Genomic DNA, 12,913 nt, shown 5'->3' with positions numbered 1-12,913 from the left:
AACCATATATTATAGAAGCAATACGTGGCACTGCAAGCCTGATCGTGAAATTCTTCAAATATTTACAGACTGCCGCCATACAGCTGGAATATTTATGGGTGAGACGTTAAACAACAATCAACTATCAGGGCCTTTTGCAAAGTGGTTAGAATATGTACAGAAATACACTTCACAAGCACACCACGCACTGGAAAGTCTAACAAACGTATCATTTTATTGAATCAACATTTCATTTTGTCTTTAAAACTCACAAAGAATGTTCTATTTACCAGGTGCGTTTCTTATTCCCTACTTTGCTGGGATTCTCACGTGTTCCGTTCCACTTTTCTTCCTTGAGGCTTCCATTGGCCAGTTCTCGAGCAGGAGTGCATTATATGCTTGGTCCATTTGTCCTTTGCTTAAAGGTTAGTATATACCCTTTCTGCACAGGCAATCCAATCAACAAATGTTTTCAGACTTCCATTTCACTGTTTCAAATGTATTATTATTTATGACACTAATGTATCCGATGTATAGCTGTATCATGTTAGGGAATATCAATGAATCCATATTTTGTATAGGACTGTTTGCACACGGAAACATACGTTTTATTTAACATTATTCTGGCTGCTCTAGAAACTCCCAACATATACCCTCTTCTGAATCTGAACAGTACCAATGTAATAAAATTACAACACTAGTCTTACATGACTGAATAACACTCTATTTTCAGGTATTGGCATCACTCAGGTTGCAACCTGTTTCATATCATCCCTGCCTTACAACCTCATTATTGCCTGGTCTGTTTACTACTTGTACAAATCATTTTTGTCTGTGTTGCCATGGACAACATGCGACAACTGGTGGAACACGCCTCTGTGCGTCACTAAGCTTAGCAACAGCTCATCAATCACTGCCGCCTACCTGACTAACAGTACGGAGGATCCTCGGCTGCTCAACTCTGTATGGCGGAAGCCCAATGTGACGTTGACGGCATCAGAGGAATTTTGGCAGTAAGATCCGAGGTTTTAGTGACATGTAATAATGTTTAAATGAAAGAATATGAGTCAGACCTGTGCCATTTGACTGGTAATACTAGACAAAGGTCGTATGTTATGGTCACAATATAGATAGTCAGTGCAACAGGATAACCAATTTGGACAATCGTCATAAACGAAGTCCGTTTAATGAAAAATCAGTGAATAATGTATGAATGGCTTGCTCATCCCCATTACAAGCACACCCCACACTTCATACACATTCCCATCACAGGCCTACCGACATTGAGTGACCAGAGAGTCAGATTCAAAGTCGATCGGTAACATTTGAACCATGTCGTGACTAAACCAAGATACATATAAACAATAAATAGTGTTAGATTATATAACCTGTCGACAAGGAATGGTAAAGAATAACGCAGATACCGACTAAAGACAACACATGTGAACAGGAACACTGGTCAGTTCTCAGCATTACATTGTAAAAGCTGGTAAAAGATCTCACGCAACTGAAGGCAGATCACCAGACTTGGGGATATGGTGTCATAACCCCTCACGTGTCGGAGATTGTGGACCACTTTAACCACACATAAAAAATACAAACAGGAAAAATGCGTTGAGAGACGTGGACGTTATACCGTTTCATAGGGAACAATAAGTCTGTGAGCACTTGAACTAACAGCATTCCCAATGTCATTTGTTCAAATAGTTCTATTTTATCCATTTGGGATAATCCAAATATCTTGGTGCAGTTTTGTTTAGTGACTCCCACTGAGTATTAATATACTACTCTTCAAAAGTTTAGACTCACTTACAGCACTCACTATATGTTATATGTGTGTGTGTGTGTGTGTGTGTGTGTGTGTGTGTGTGTGTATGTATATATATATATATAATTATATATATATGGTTACATCGAAGATTCATTTCTGCACTAACTTGGGGGAACCAACTGCAAACTTTACGCACCTGAATTGCATGAGGATCATGCATCAAATTGCTCAAAAGCATGTGCAAATATCGTGCACAGCGGCGTTGTGGTGTAAAGTCTTGTTACAAATTCGCCAAATTTTCAACGTTACGAATTTGTTTTATAATACATCAGTTCATGTGTAAACAGTGCTTTTAAACAGTATGGCATAGTTTGCAAAATTTAGTTTAGAACAGTTGCCTGAAGTAAGTGGCTATATTTACACTAGTGAGTCAAAACTTTTGATGAGAAGTAAAATAGTTTTGATTGAAGGTTGTACACTCAACTTGTTTTCTTTGTTTGCAACATGGCGTTTTATTTACGCCAAACACATAGACAATATTTGAGGCTCCACACTGAAGCTCAGCATTAATTCACTATGAACAGATCAACCGAGACGACGGACGGATTCGGTGGTGAGGCGCGTTGATAAGGTTGACATATATCGTCGGATCTCTACTGTGTAGATTCATGCTTATGGTGTAATCATTAGATAATCCGGTCCAGAAATTCGATAATTTACGTATAGCTGAAATACTGCTGAATGCGGCGTTAAACAACAAATACACAAAACAGAATTTGTAGTCTGTAGCTTATTTAAGAAATACTGACAATTTAAAAGAAGAATGTTTTAATGGTTGCTTTGAGAAATGATAGTTTTCCTGATAAAAGAAATTTAATGCAATACATTTAAGTTCTTGGAATAAAGACTTTGACGAACATGAATACGGTAAACACGACGTCAGGTCGTCATGGGTTCATAAATGTGCATACCATGTCCAGTCTACCTTAGGACTTAAAGATGTCATAGATATAATCATATAACAGAAAAACAATCGAGATGATAAACTCATATGGAAATGATAATCATATCATTAGCTGTGAAAAAACAATTTACGGCTGAACCATTACAATGTCATCCAGTACGAAAATCGCCACCAATGACAATTGCTACCCACGAGAATTGCCACCTAGTTACTTTTACTGTTATTAGATAATTGCCACCCAGACTTTTTGTGTAATTTTATTTGAGAAAATGTAATCATAACCATTTTGATGGACAAACTTCTTGATCGAACTTCAGCAAATCTGGACATATAAAAAAGATAATTTATGCATCAATGCAATAATGTTCCGAACCAAACAAGGTATTTTGTTATTTTAATTGTGTCCCCAATATGAATATTTATCCAACCTTCACGTCTATTCCGGAATGTTTCTGTTTTTATGCATTCACAATGAACATGACAAATACTCTTTTTCAGCTAATTAAAGAAACAGCAAACTAAATTGCCAACAAATTTCATCATAAAAAGTTCCTTTTTGTATAGATAATACCATGTAAGAGCTTGTATAAGAAATCAAGTAGTGTGCCATAAGTCATAAAAATACTATTCCCATCAAAAGTAACATTAGCAAAGGATGCTTTACATAAAAGACACAGAATATGTTACCATTTGTTATGGATTACCATGTCAAACTCAATAAAAGTTGGAAAAGAAACTGAATTATGTTTTTATGTTTTGGGTGGCAATTGTCCGGGTGGCAGTTGTCCTTGGTGGCAATTGTCCTAGGTGGCATTTGACCCAGAGCTTTAGCGATGCATCGAATGTAGTTTGATCTATCTTGATAAAGTACATAATTGATTCGACAGGTACAACACACTGCGAGTGTCGAGCGGTATCGACAATTTCGGAACAGTTCAGAATCATCTGGTCCTCTGCATCCTTGTCTCGTGGGTTCTTGCATTTCTGTGTATGGTTAAAGGTGTGAAGTCTGTTGGAAAGGTGGGATACCAATATCATACGCCTAAGACCTAACACTCCTGTTACACCTTTACGAATAAGACATGAGATGTTCACAAGAAGAGACATTAAACACCTTTGCTTTTCTGAATAGTTTTTCAATTGTAAACGAATTGATGTTCTGTGTGGCTGGTCGAACGATGTTCATTGAACAAGATAACCCCGTGATGACTATGTGATGAGTTCTGTGACTACTGCTTTTTGTCATCACGTGCAATGTACCTGTTCGGATTTGAACATTCACAGGCAGTGATGCTGCTGTCATTTCTATAAACCAGGTTGTGTACGTGACTGCCCTTCTTCCCTACGTTCTCCTGACGGCTTTGCTGGTCAGGTCGTGCATGATGCCGGGTGCTGGGGAGGGTATCCTGTATTTCCTTCGTCCAGACTTCTCTCGGCTCGGCAATGTACAAGTAAGATGCTCAAGTATTATTAATGTGATAACAATCGGGGAATGGTCATCTTCAGAAGCAACCAACAAACGGCCTTGTCGCCTGCATGTAAATCATGTTTCAGAACAAGGATAACCTATTACCTCCTATGTAACACACATAATATCATCTTCTCAGGCAACAACAAAACATGAAAGTATTGTCTTATTTCACTAAAAGGTTTGGTTGGAGGCTTTGCTGCAAGGATTTTTTTCCATGAGTACATCATTTGGAGGCCTCGTCACCATGAGCAGCTACAACAACTTCCACAATAACTGTTTCAGGTGAACATTTCAGGAGACATTGAAGAAGTGCATAAGATGTATCTATGATGAAAGAAAAGAGCATGAGCATGATCCATATTAAACCAGAATGAGCATTTAGTTCTAAATGTATGAAAGAATCACGATGAAGCATGTCCAGCTTGCCTGTAGTGAGTTTTCCATCACAAGGGATACGTATTCCAATGTCAAAACATGAAAGTCTGTTTCTGACATGAATTCACATTTAATCATTGCATTTTAGAAAGAGAATTGTTGAATAAATATAGATATATATTTGGTCCCTAGTATGGTGAGCTGCCTTCATTTGTTAGCAATCTGTAGCCCCATTTATATATTGTGTTCAAAAACTAACTGTTTACTATTTTATATGCTCCCAAACGAGTTTTAAATACAATGTGATATAATAGGTGTGATACTGCCTTTTGACGACAGAATTCTATACCGTTTAAATATATGTCATACATTTGCTATTGATGTATAAGGTTTTCTCGTCACGATATGGCTGACATATTGCTGATGTGACGATGAATTTTAACTCTAGTTCTCAATGTACCATTTGCAAGATGTATAGACACGTTCTCATTATAATCACGAAACTAACAACTCTCATTCTTGCACATCTCACATATGTGAGATCAATAGCCTATTTTGATATTGTATCGTTGTTAAAGTATAGAATCTGTGATTTTCAATCTGTGTTTAATCTAGTTATTTTACCTGTCCTTCATCAGTAGGCAATTACTATGCAGATTTTATTGTTTCGTCACGTTGTTCCGAATAAATGGATCACAACTCACTCAAGTTATAAAGTTATAAAATTGTAGGCTTTTCAGAGACGTGTTATGTTACTTGTTCACTGTGATTGGTGAAAAATTGTCCACCAGTATATTCTGTGGCCTTGGTGGTCTTTTCTACACTTGGCTTCATGGCACATCAGGCTCATATACCTATATCAGAAGTTGTGACATCGGGTAAACAATTCTGTGGATTCGAAAGTGGTTAAATGACTTAGATTAACTGGTTCCTCCTGTTTAATTGGGGCCGTCCGTGTTAAAGAGCTATGACAACATACTTGAACTTGGTCACAGTCTAAATGACTGATAACTGGTCTGAAAAGGGCTATGGCCCATACATTTTTCAACTAAAAAAGGGGATATTTTAGTCAGTCAGACAACTCAATACAGAATGACGTTGCTGGTCATAATCTAAAAAAGCCAAGACAATTGCTGTCTTACAACAATCTTTGACAGAGTTATAGCCCTTGCTGCATATGCCTTTTGTTACTGACATAGTGTTTGGAAATGGGGCCAATTATTCTCAGAAAGTACTGATTTTACATGAAGTTACGCACAACTAAGTTGGAAAATTGGCGCCATAAAATGCACCAAAGAAAGTACCTTTTTGTCTGTATATACTTCACTTTGATTATATTCTCTTGTATTGTCGTTTTGATTTACGTACGAGCTTAATCATTTTCCGGTACTGCGTCCTAACATCATTGCCAAACAACAATTGTTTGTGGTCATCAGGTAACGTCATATGAACGTTATATGGATGGAAACAACTCTCATATCCTCTGAATGCATATGACTATGTATAATACTATCTCTACTAAATCAGTAATTGTGTGTACCAGGTTCTTGGCTAGCGTTCATCATCCTGACCGAAGCAATTGCCCAGCTACCAGTCTCTCAGTTGTGGGCAGTGCTGTTCTTCATCATGCTGCTAACAATGGGAATAGATTCTGCGGTAAATATACATTTTGGAATAAATGTCCGTAGCTTAGACCAGTAGCTGATCAAACTTGAAACATGTTCATGCAAACGTTTGGTTTGGTGAATATTTCCAAAATAAAAAAATCCATTGAGGCATTTGATTTCACCTGGTCTTTTCTCATCCCAAAAGTATATCTTATATAACTATATTTCTTTCAGTTTATTTGGCACGTTATGTTGTCTATCGCTAGTTATAATAATACTAAATGTGTGTGTATGATAGTACCGGTACCGTTTAGTCATCCATGAGCAAGCCACTACCATTCTAATCAAGAATGAAATCACGTTGCCATGTACTGTATAATGTATGGAGGCCAAACAAAAGAAATGTTAACTGCGACTTTCTTATTTACACAACACACCATATTCATTGTAAATATGGACAGCTTATAAATATCTATTTTATTACAGTTTGGTATCTTGGAAACGATCATATCTGCCATAATAGAAACGTACCCAAAGTACCTGCAACATCGAAGGGTGTATGTCACTGCTGGAGTGTGCCTGTTCAACTTTGGAATTTCCATCCCTATGCAACTGAAGTGAGGCTTTGAACAGCAACATGCGTTGTATATTTATTCCGTACATCTCAATTAGAAGGAATTGAACCCGTTGCTGTAGACATGATAGCATCGAGGTATATCCATAAAATGTATGTCAAATGACGAACTGTGACGTTGGGAAGAACAGACAAATTTGATGAAAGAGTTTACTATTTCAAAACTCCTATGTGGAGGGTAGACAGTATCATTAATCCTTTGTTATCTCCCGCAACGCGTTTGGTGTTATTAAAATTGCAGAAATTCGTCTTTAGCAGAACAGAACATAATAACCGTTCAATATTTCTTCACCAAACTTCGAACATAGATAGGTCTGGTTGTGACTTTTGGTAGTTTTGAATTTCTGAATATAATATTGTTTGCGTTTCCATGGCAACAAGTTTGACTTCGACTGAAGTTGGTGTTGTTTTTTTCCGAAGCAGAACTTTCAAACCGTTTATCATTTCTTCACCAAACATGGCACAAAGATAGGTCTGGTTGTGAACTGGTGACTTTTGGTAGGTTTGGATTTCTGAATATGTTTTTTGCGTTTCCATGGCCAATTGACTTTGACTGAAATTGGTGGTTGTGCTGTTTTCCCAGTGCAGACTTCTGCACATAGATAGATAGGTTTAGTGGTGAACCGTTGTTTTTCTTAAAGATTTGTATTTCTGAATAAAATAATGCTTGCATCCTTTTTTTTTTTCATTTTTCAGGGTGGTGTGTACCTGTTTCAGCTATTAGACTGGTATTCGTGCTCGTTCAACATACTGCTCATTTCTTGTCTAGAGTGTGTCGCCATTAATTGGATCTATGGTAATTAAAAATACCAAATGAGTTCATTGGACATGCAACGAGCTTTGGCTACAGAAAAGCCTTCTGTTACCCAAAATCGAACATTTGTGGGACACGCTTTCACTGCTACATACAGAGAGGCTGCATTGCCATGTCCGTGGCATTTCTTCTGTAAACGCCACAGGCTTTCTTGATTGCTACGTCGGCAGGACATTTCACATGGAAGGACAATATTAGAAGGAACATATCTTCTTTGTCATCATCAAACAAATTACTTGAAAAGTTGTATATTTTCCTATGATGTCGACATTAAATGTCGCTATATTATGTAATTAACTTTCCATAGGTTCTGAAAGATTTAGCGACGATGTTGAAATGATGATTGGAAGACGTCCCCCGTGGTTGCTGAACGTTTTGTCTTCCTATTTCACCCCTGTCATCCTCTTCGTAAGTTCAGCTTTAAACAGACCACGTTAAAATAATGCCTCATTTAAGCAATGCTGACTATCAAAGTTCCTGCTCAAAAAGGGTCATGCATCCGATACTGAGATACATTTGTGATTATTGAGTCATAACTTATCTTAGTACCTGCTGATGTGAGTACTTAGGTGATTCGTTATTTGTGAACATAATGCAATAGGCATCAGTGTAAGCTCAGGGAAGGAAGATACTTTCTGTTATAAGGGTGTATTTCAGGCTGTGTACAACAGACATTACATACACATCAACAAGTACCCGCATCACTGGTGTGACAGCACAGGTGCCCTACTCATGTGGGACTCACGATTCCTTGAAATTCTTCAAAGGCATTTAGAAGTTGGTGTAGTAATACAAGACAAATCTTATGGATAACAACTTCTTGATTTGGGTGTGGGTTCGAATCCCGAATGGGACTCAGCCCAAAAAAGGTACTAGAGTCTGTACTTTACTAAGAAAGTGTAATCCCAAATATAACATACGTAACTTCTTGATTTATTTTACACAGCGTTTCTGGTCTAGTTCTTGCCCCTCGTCCACCTGACGAAGGGGCAAGAACTAGCCCAGAAACGTTGTGTAAGATAAATCAAGAAGTTGTTATCCATAAGATTTGTCTTGTATCACGATTCCTTGTTCAGAGTTGTGCCGCTAGGGATGACCAGAATCGTGTGATCTCGGGATCGTTAGCACCATATTCGAAGTTGTGGTTTCTCCAAATCGACATTTGTCATATTCACGTATTTGTTCCGGCTTTCGTTTCGAAATATATGTTCACCATGAGACTTCCAAACTGTTCATACTGGCGTTAAGACCAACCAGGTTACTTCCAAATTGCCATTTGACATTATCCATGCAGCGGGCTCTTGCTTTCTGTTTATATGAAGCTGATTTTCCATGATATAACTGCCTTGATGTTCTAACAGCTTCATACAGTTTCTGCTTATCCGTCACAGGCGTCCCTGATTCTTTCCCTGTTTCTCTACGATCCTCCAAGCTATGGCGAGTACATCTACCCTGAATATGCAAAGGTGATTGGAATCATAATGGCAGTTGTGTTGGCATTGCCAGTACCTGTCATGTTCGCACACCAGCTCATCAAGCAGAAGGGAACATTTCTAGAGGTAGGTTTACATGTGCAACGAAACGTGGTGTACATATATCATGTATATTGCAATACGTCGTATTTAGTCATTAATATTGTATCTGCAGGACTGAAACAGTCAAAGTAGTAATAAAACATTCAAAATGAGGAGGAACACTTCCACTTTTAACATGTCATTATTATAGGACATTTATACAGCGCACATATCCATGCAACTAGTACATGCTCAAGTCCACTGGAATGTTCCCTTGATCAACGGATGTCTTTTTTCTGGCATTGTTTTAACCAACTCATCTTCATAAGGTACCCATTCTCAGCGGGGTGAACAGGGACACAGTCAAAGTTTTTTGTCCAATGATACTGTACGTTACTATATCAGCAACTAGATGTCTGAACGTCTTCGTGTGTCTTCCATCGGATGAGTGGGTTCTTTTAAGTGTTCAGGGTGATCTGTGACAACACTGAAGTGCAATTCGCCATTTGGACATGTTCCTCTTTTTGTTCATGTGAACACTTCTCTTTTTCGATGGTGCTAAAGGTAGGGTAGGATACGCCTACTTTTTAATGAACATAAGTTTTCACATCTGCCAGTGATTCATAAAGATATGCCTACAATGTACAATGGACTCTGCATTTCACAATTTCACAGATATTTCTTACGATTATGGAAATCGTTTTGATTTCTATTCCTGTAGAGTTAGTGAGTTAAAATTTAATGTCTCGTAGGAAATATTTCAGCTCTGTCTTGACTTGAAGGGATAAATTTATCGTAATAGCAAATATATCTAGACTGAAATATCATGTCCAAGAAGGCCAGATCAATTACAAATTGATCACATAATATATGTTTAGATCTAGTTTGAGAGCATGTAAACGAACACTTCTAAAAGACGCACAGCATAAAGGGTCAACAGCTAAAGCTTGGCCACTAAACGAGGTACTGTGGTTAATGCTTCTGGTTTCCCAATAGGATTTATAACATCCCAACAAGTGCGAATATAAGCAGTTTTAGCTTCCAGTTTGTAATGTATAAATATACTGCGCTTAAAAATATATAAATATTCTTAAAAAGGTGTGGAGTTAGAAACCCTACCTAATCTATAATTGGATCAATACACCATTTCCTGAAAATGGGTTTTATGCATTTACAGCGTCTCCGTCTCGCAAGCTCTCCGTCCACTGACTGGGGTCCACTCCTGCCTGAAGACAAAGAACGGTATCTTCAGAAGATTCACAATCAACCAGAACCTCTTATCTTGCAATGATTATACTCGACGGGCAACCCACATGACGCATACGAAAAACAGAGGATGCCCAAGGATCTGTTATTAGAGAAGCATAGACTTATATACCATGTTCGTTCACTGTATTTTAAGTATTTCTAAGCTAGTATTTAACAAAGTGAGTCACTGGATATTGATTTACGCCACTGTGAGCAATTATATACCTTCAGATCGTTTAGATATTGATACCAGCAGCTTTGTAACAGAAGTAAAACTACATTATGACGTCACTTCATCATCATCGATTCCCATTCGGCTTAATGAAGTAATTAGTGAATATACTCACCTCCTAACCACTGTCATTGCAAATTTATTTTATTTTGTACATTTGCTTTTCTCGACCTAATGGTGATGGTACACAATAACAACAATTATTTATGCAAGTGAAGATAGTGAATGAGTTTAGTTTTACGCCGCACTCAGCAATATTCGAGCTATATGGCGGCAGTCTATAAATAATCGAGTCTGGACAAGACCATCAAATGATCAACAGCATGTACATCGATCTGCGCAATTGGGAACCGATGGCATGTGTCAAACAAGCCAGCGAGCCTGACCACCCTATCTCGTTTGTCGCCTCTGACGACAAGTATGGGTTACTGAAGATACATTCTAACCCAGACCTTCACGGGTCAGTGAAGATAGTAGCAATGACATTTACTTATTAGTTTCTGTGTCGTGTAATGACACTAGTGAGTGAGTTACTGACTGATGGAGTTGAAATTGGTTTACGCCGCATCACCAATATTGCCGCTATTTGCGAGAAATATCTTTTGGTATTATAATATATTTAGCATAATATTAAGAATGATTTTGAAAATAACCAAAATCTCACTCAAATATTACCTTCAATGGTAAAACCTGACTATTGAGATAAAATTCTTTGTTTTGTCATATAGTTTGATTTTTTTAAATATGCAAAACTAAATGGTTAAAAACCATCATGAAAACGCGGTTCTGATAAGCGCACAATTAACACATTCCAGCAAAAATGAACTTGATTGTTATTTGAGTATTGCAAGGGATACAGAAAGGTGCATCTTCACCCTTTAACAGACATGAATGTGTATAATAACAATGTCCAATGCCCTACCGCTGCAATACAACTTCATAACGGCGGGAAAGACCAGAATAGGTGCGACCTTCTATATATGGCTTGATGGCGTAGATTTTGGCCAATAATCGTTAAATGCTGGATTAGCAGTATTGTAGCCAAGTTTAGTTATATATTGTAATGCCTATTTAATTCGTCTGAAATTAAAACAGTTTATTTGTTTGAACATCCAAACTATCAATGGGTGAGGTCAAAATGACCCAAGACACAACAGATGACCCAGACCGTGAATGGCGTCAAGATATGATTACGAGCTTAGCCGTAAATGCAACAACCATAATCAAGATTTGACCTCATCAAACTTCTGTAGATATGCAGGGTTTCTTTATCCCTACCCAATTTAACATTTGACAAATAAACTGTTTCAAAAATGTAGTAATGTTAATTCCTAAAAACTTGAGTTTTAATATCAAGTATAAAAATATTTTTGATCAAAAGTAATTCCTAAAAACTTGGCTTCTTAATTGGTGTATTGTCAATGCTGATCTTTATGCAGTTTACATTTGTTGCAAAGATGGATACAGCGGTGTTTGATTTGTTAACACTTTAAACCGTTTTCTAAGGACAATTTATATTTTTTTAGACACAATTGTAATTGTCCTAATTCGGTATTCGTATTTGCATCATATGATACATTGAAATCAGCACCAAATATTTTCATTCAAAACTTCTGCAAGGCTGTTGATTTTTATGCTAAACAGTGTCACTGCCTTGTGGAACCCCCATTTCTTGATGATATATATCAGATAATGCGGAGGCCAGCCGAACATGGAAATTGACATGAGGAAAAATAACTATCTGCAAACGGAGAGGTTGCTTTGAGTATGTAGGAGAGTGATCACTGCCGCACAAATAGTCATGAACGGAAAATACCTATAAGAGTGTAGGGTGTAGAAGTCCAAAGCAGTGTATGTACCTGTAGCTGGATGGACATAGTTTATGCCTTCTTAATGATGGAAGTAACACCTATATTTATCAAGCAGGTCCTCGACGACATTTCCTTTATCATTGTGATCGCATGATCCCTATAATAGATTATGACTATTTAAATCTCAATTTAAAATGGTTCGAGTCTTTAATTTGGTCAATTACGTTCAATGAAAGTAATTGTTCCAAGGTGAATATATTCCATCCTTCTCAAAGGTGAACCGCTTAGAATCGACCTCTCCTTGTGCAAACAGGTTGCCAATTTGCCAGCTGGCATCCAAATTGCTAATATGTGGAACTAACGGGATATGGTGGTCAGGCCCGCTGACTTGGTTGACACATTTCATCGGTCCACTTGTGCAGATCGATGCTCATGCTGTCGATCACTTTATTGTCTGGTCTAGACTCGATTATTTACATACCGCCGCCATATA

At 37.6% G+C, this 12,913-nt stretch overlaps 1 protein-coding gene across 1 annotated transcript in view; it reads left to right on the top strand.

Moving 5' to 3' along the window:
- The window catches only part of LOC124286804 (sodium- and chloride-dependent glycine transporter 2-like), a 144,031-nt gene that overhangs the window by 43,375 nt on the left and 87,743 nt on the right, over window positions 1-12,913 (top strand). Inside the window, exons 2-3 of the mRNA XM_046723242.1 lie at window positions 3,602-3,734; window positions 4,031-4,165. Coding sequence (XP_046579198.1) covers window positions 3,602-3,734; window positions 4,031-4,165 — 268 coding nt within the window. The remainder of the gene's footprint in view (window positions 1-3,601; window positions 3,735-4,030; window positions 4,166-12,913) is intronic.

The sequence above is a fragment of the Haliotis rubra genome, unplaced genomic scaffold, assembly GCF_003918875.1.
Source record: "Haliotis rubra isolate DU_JTF1 unplaced genomic scaffold, ASM391887v1 Scf1102, whole genome shotgun sequence".
NCBI classification, from domain to species: Eukaryota; Metazoa; Mollusca; class Gastropoda; order Lepetellida; family Haliotidae; genus Haliotis; species Haliotis rubra.
The sequence above is the reverse complement of the archived record's forward strand: the minus strand, read 5'-3'. Positions and strand labels throughout refer to the sequence as shown.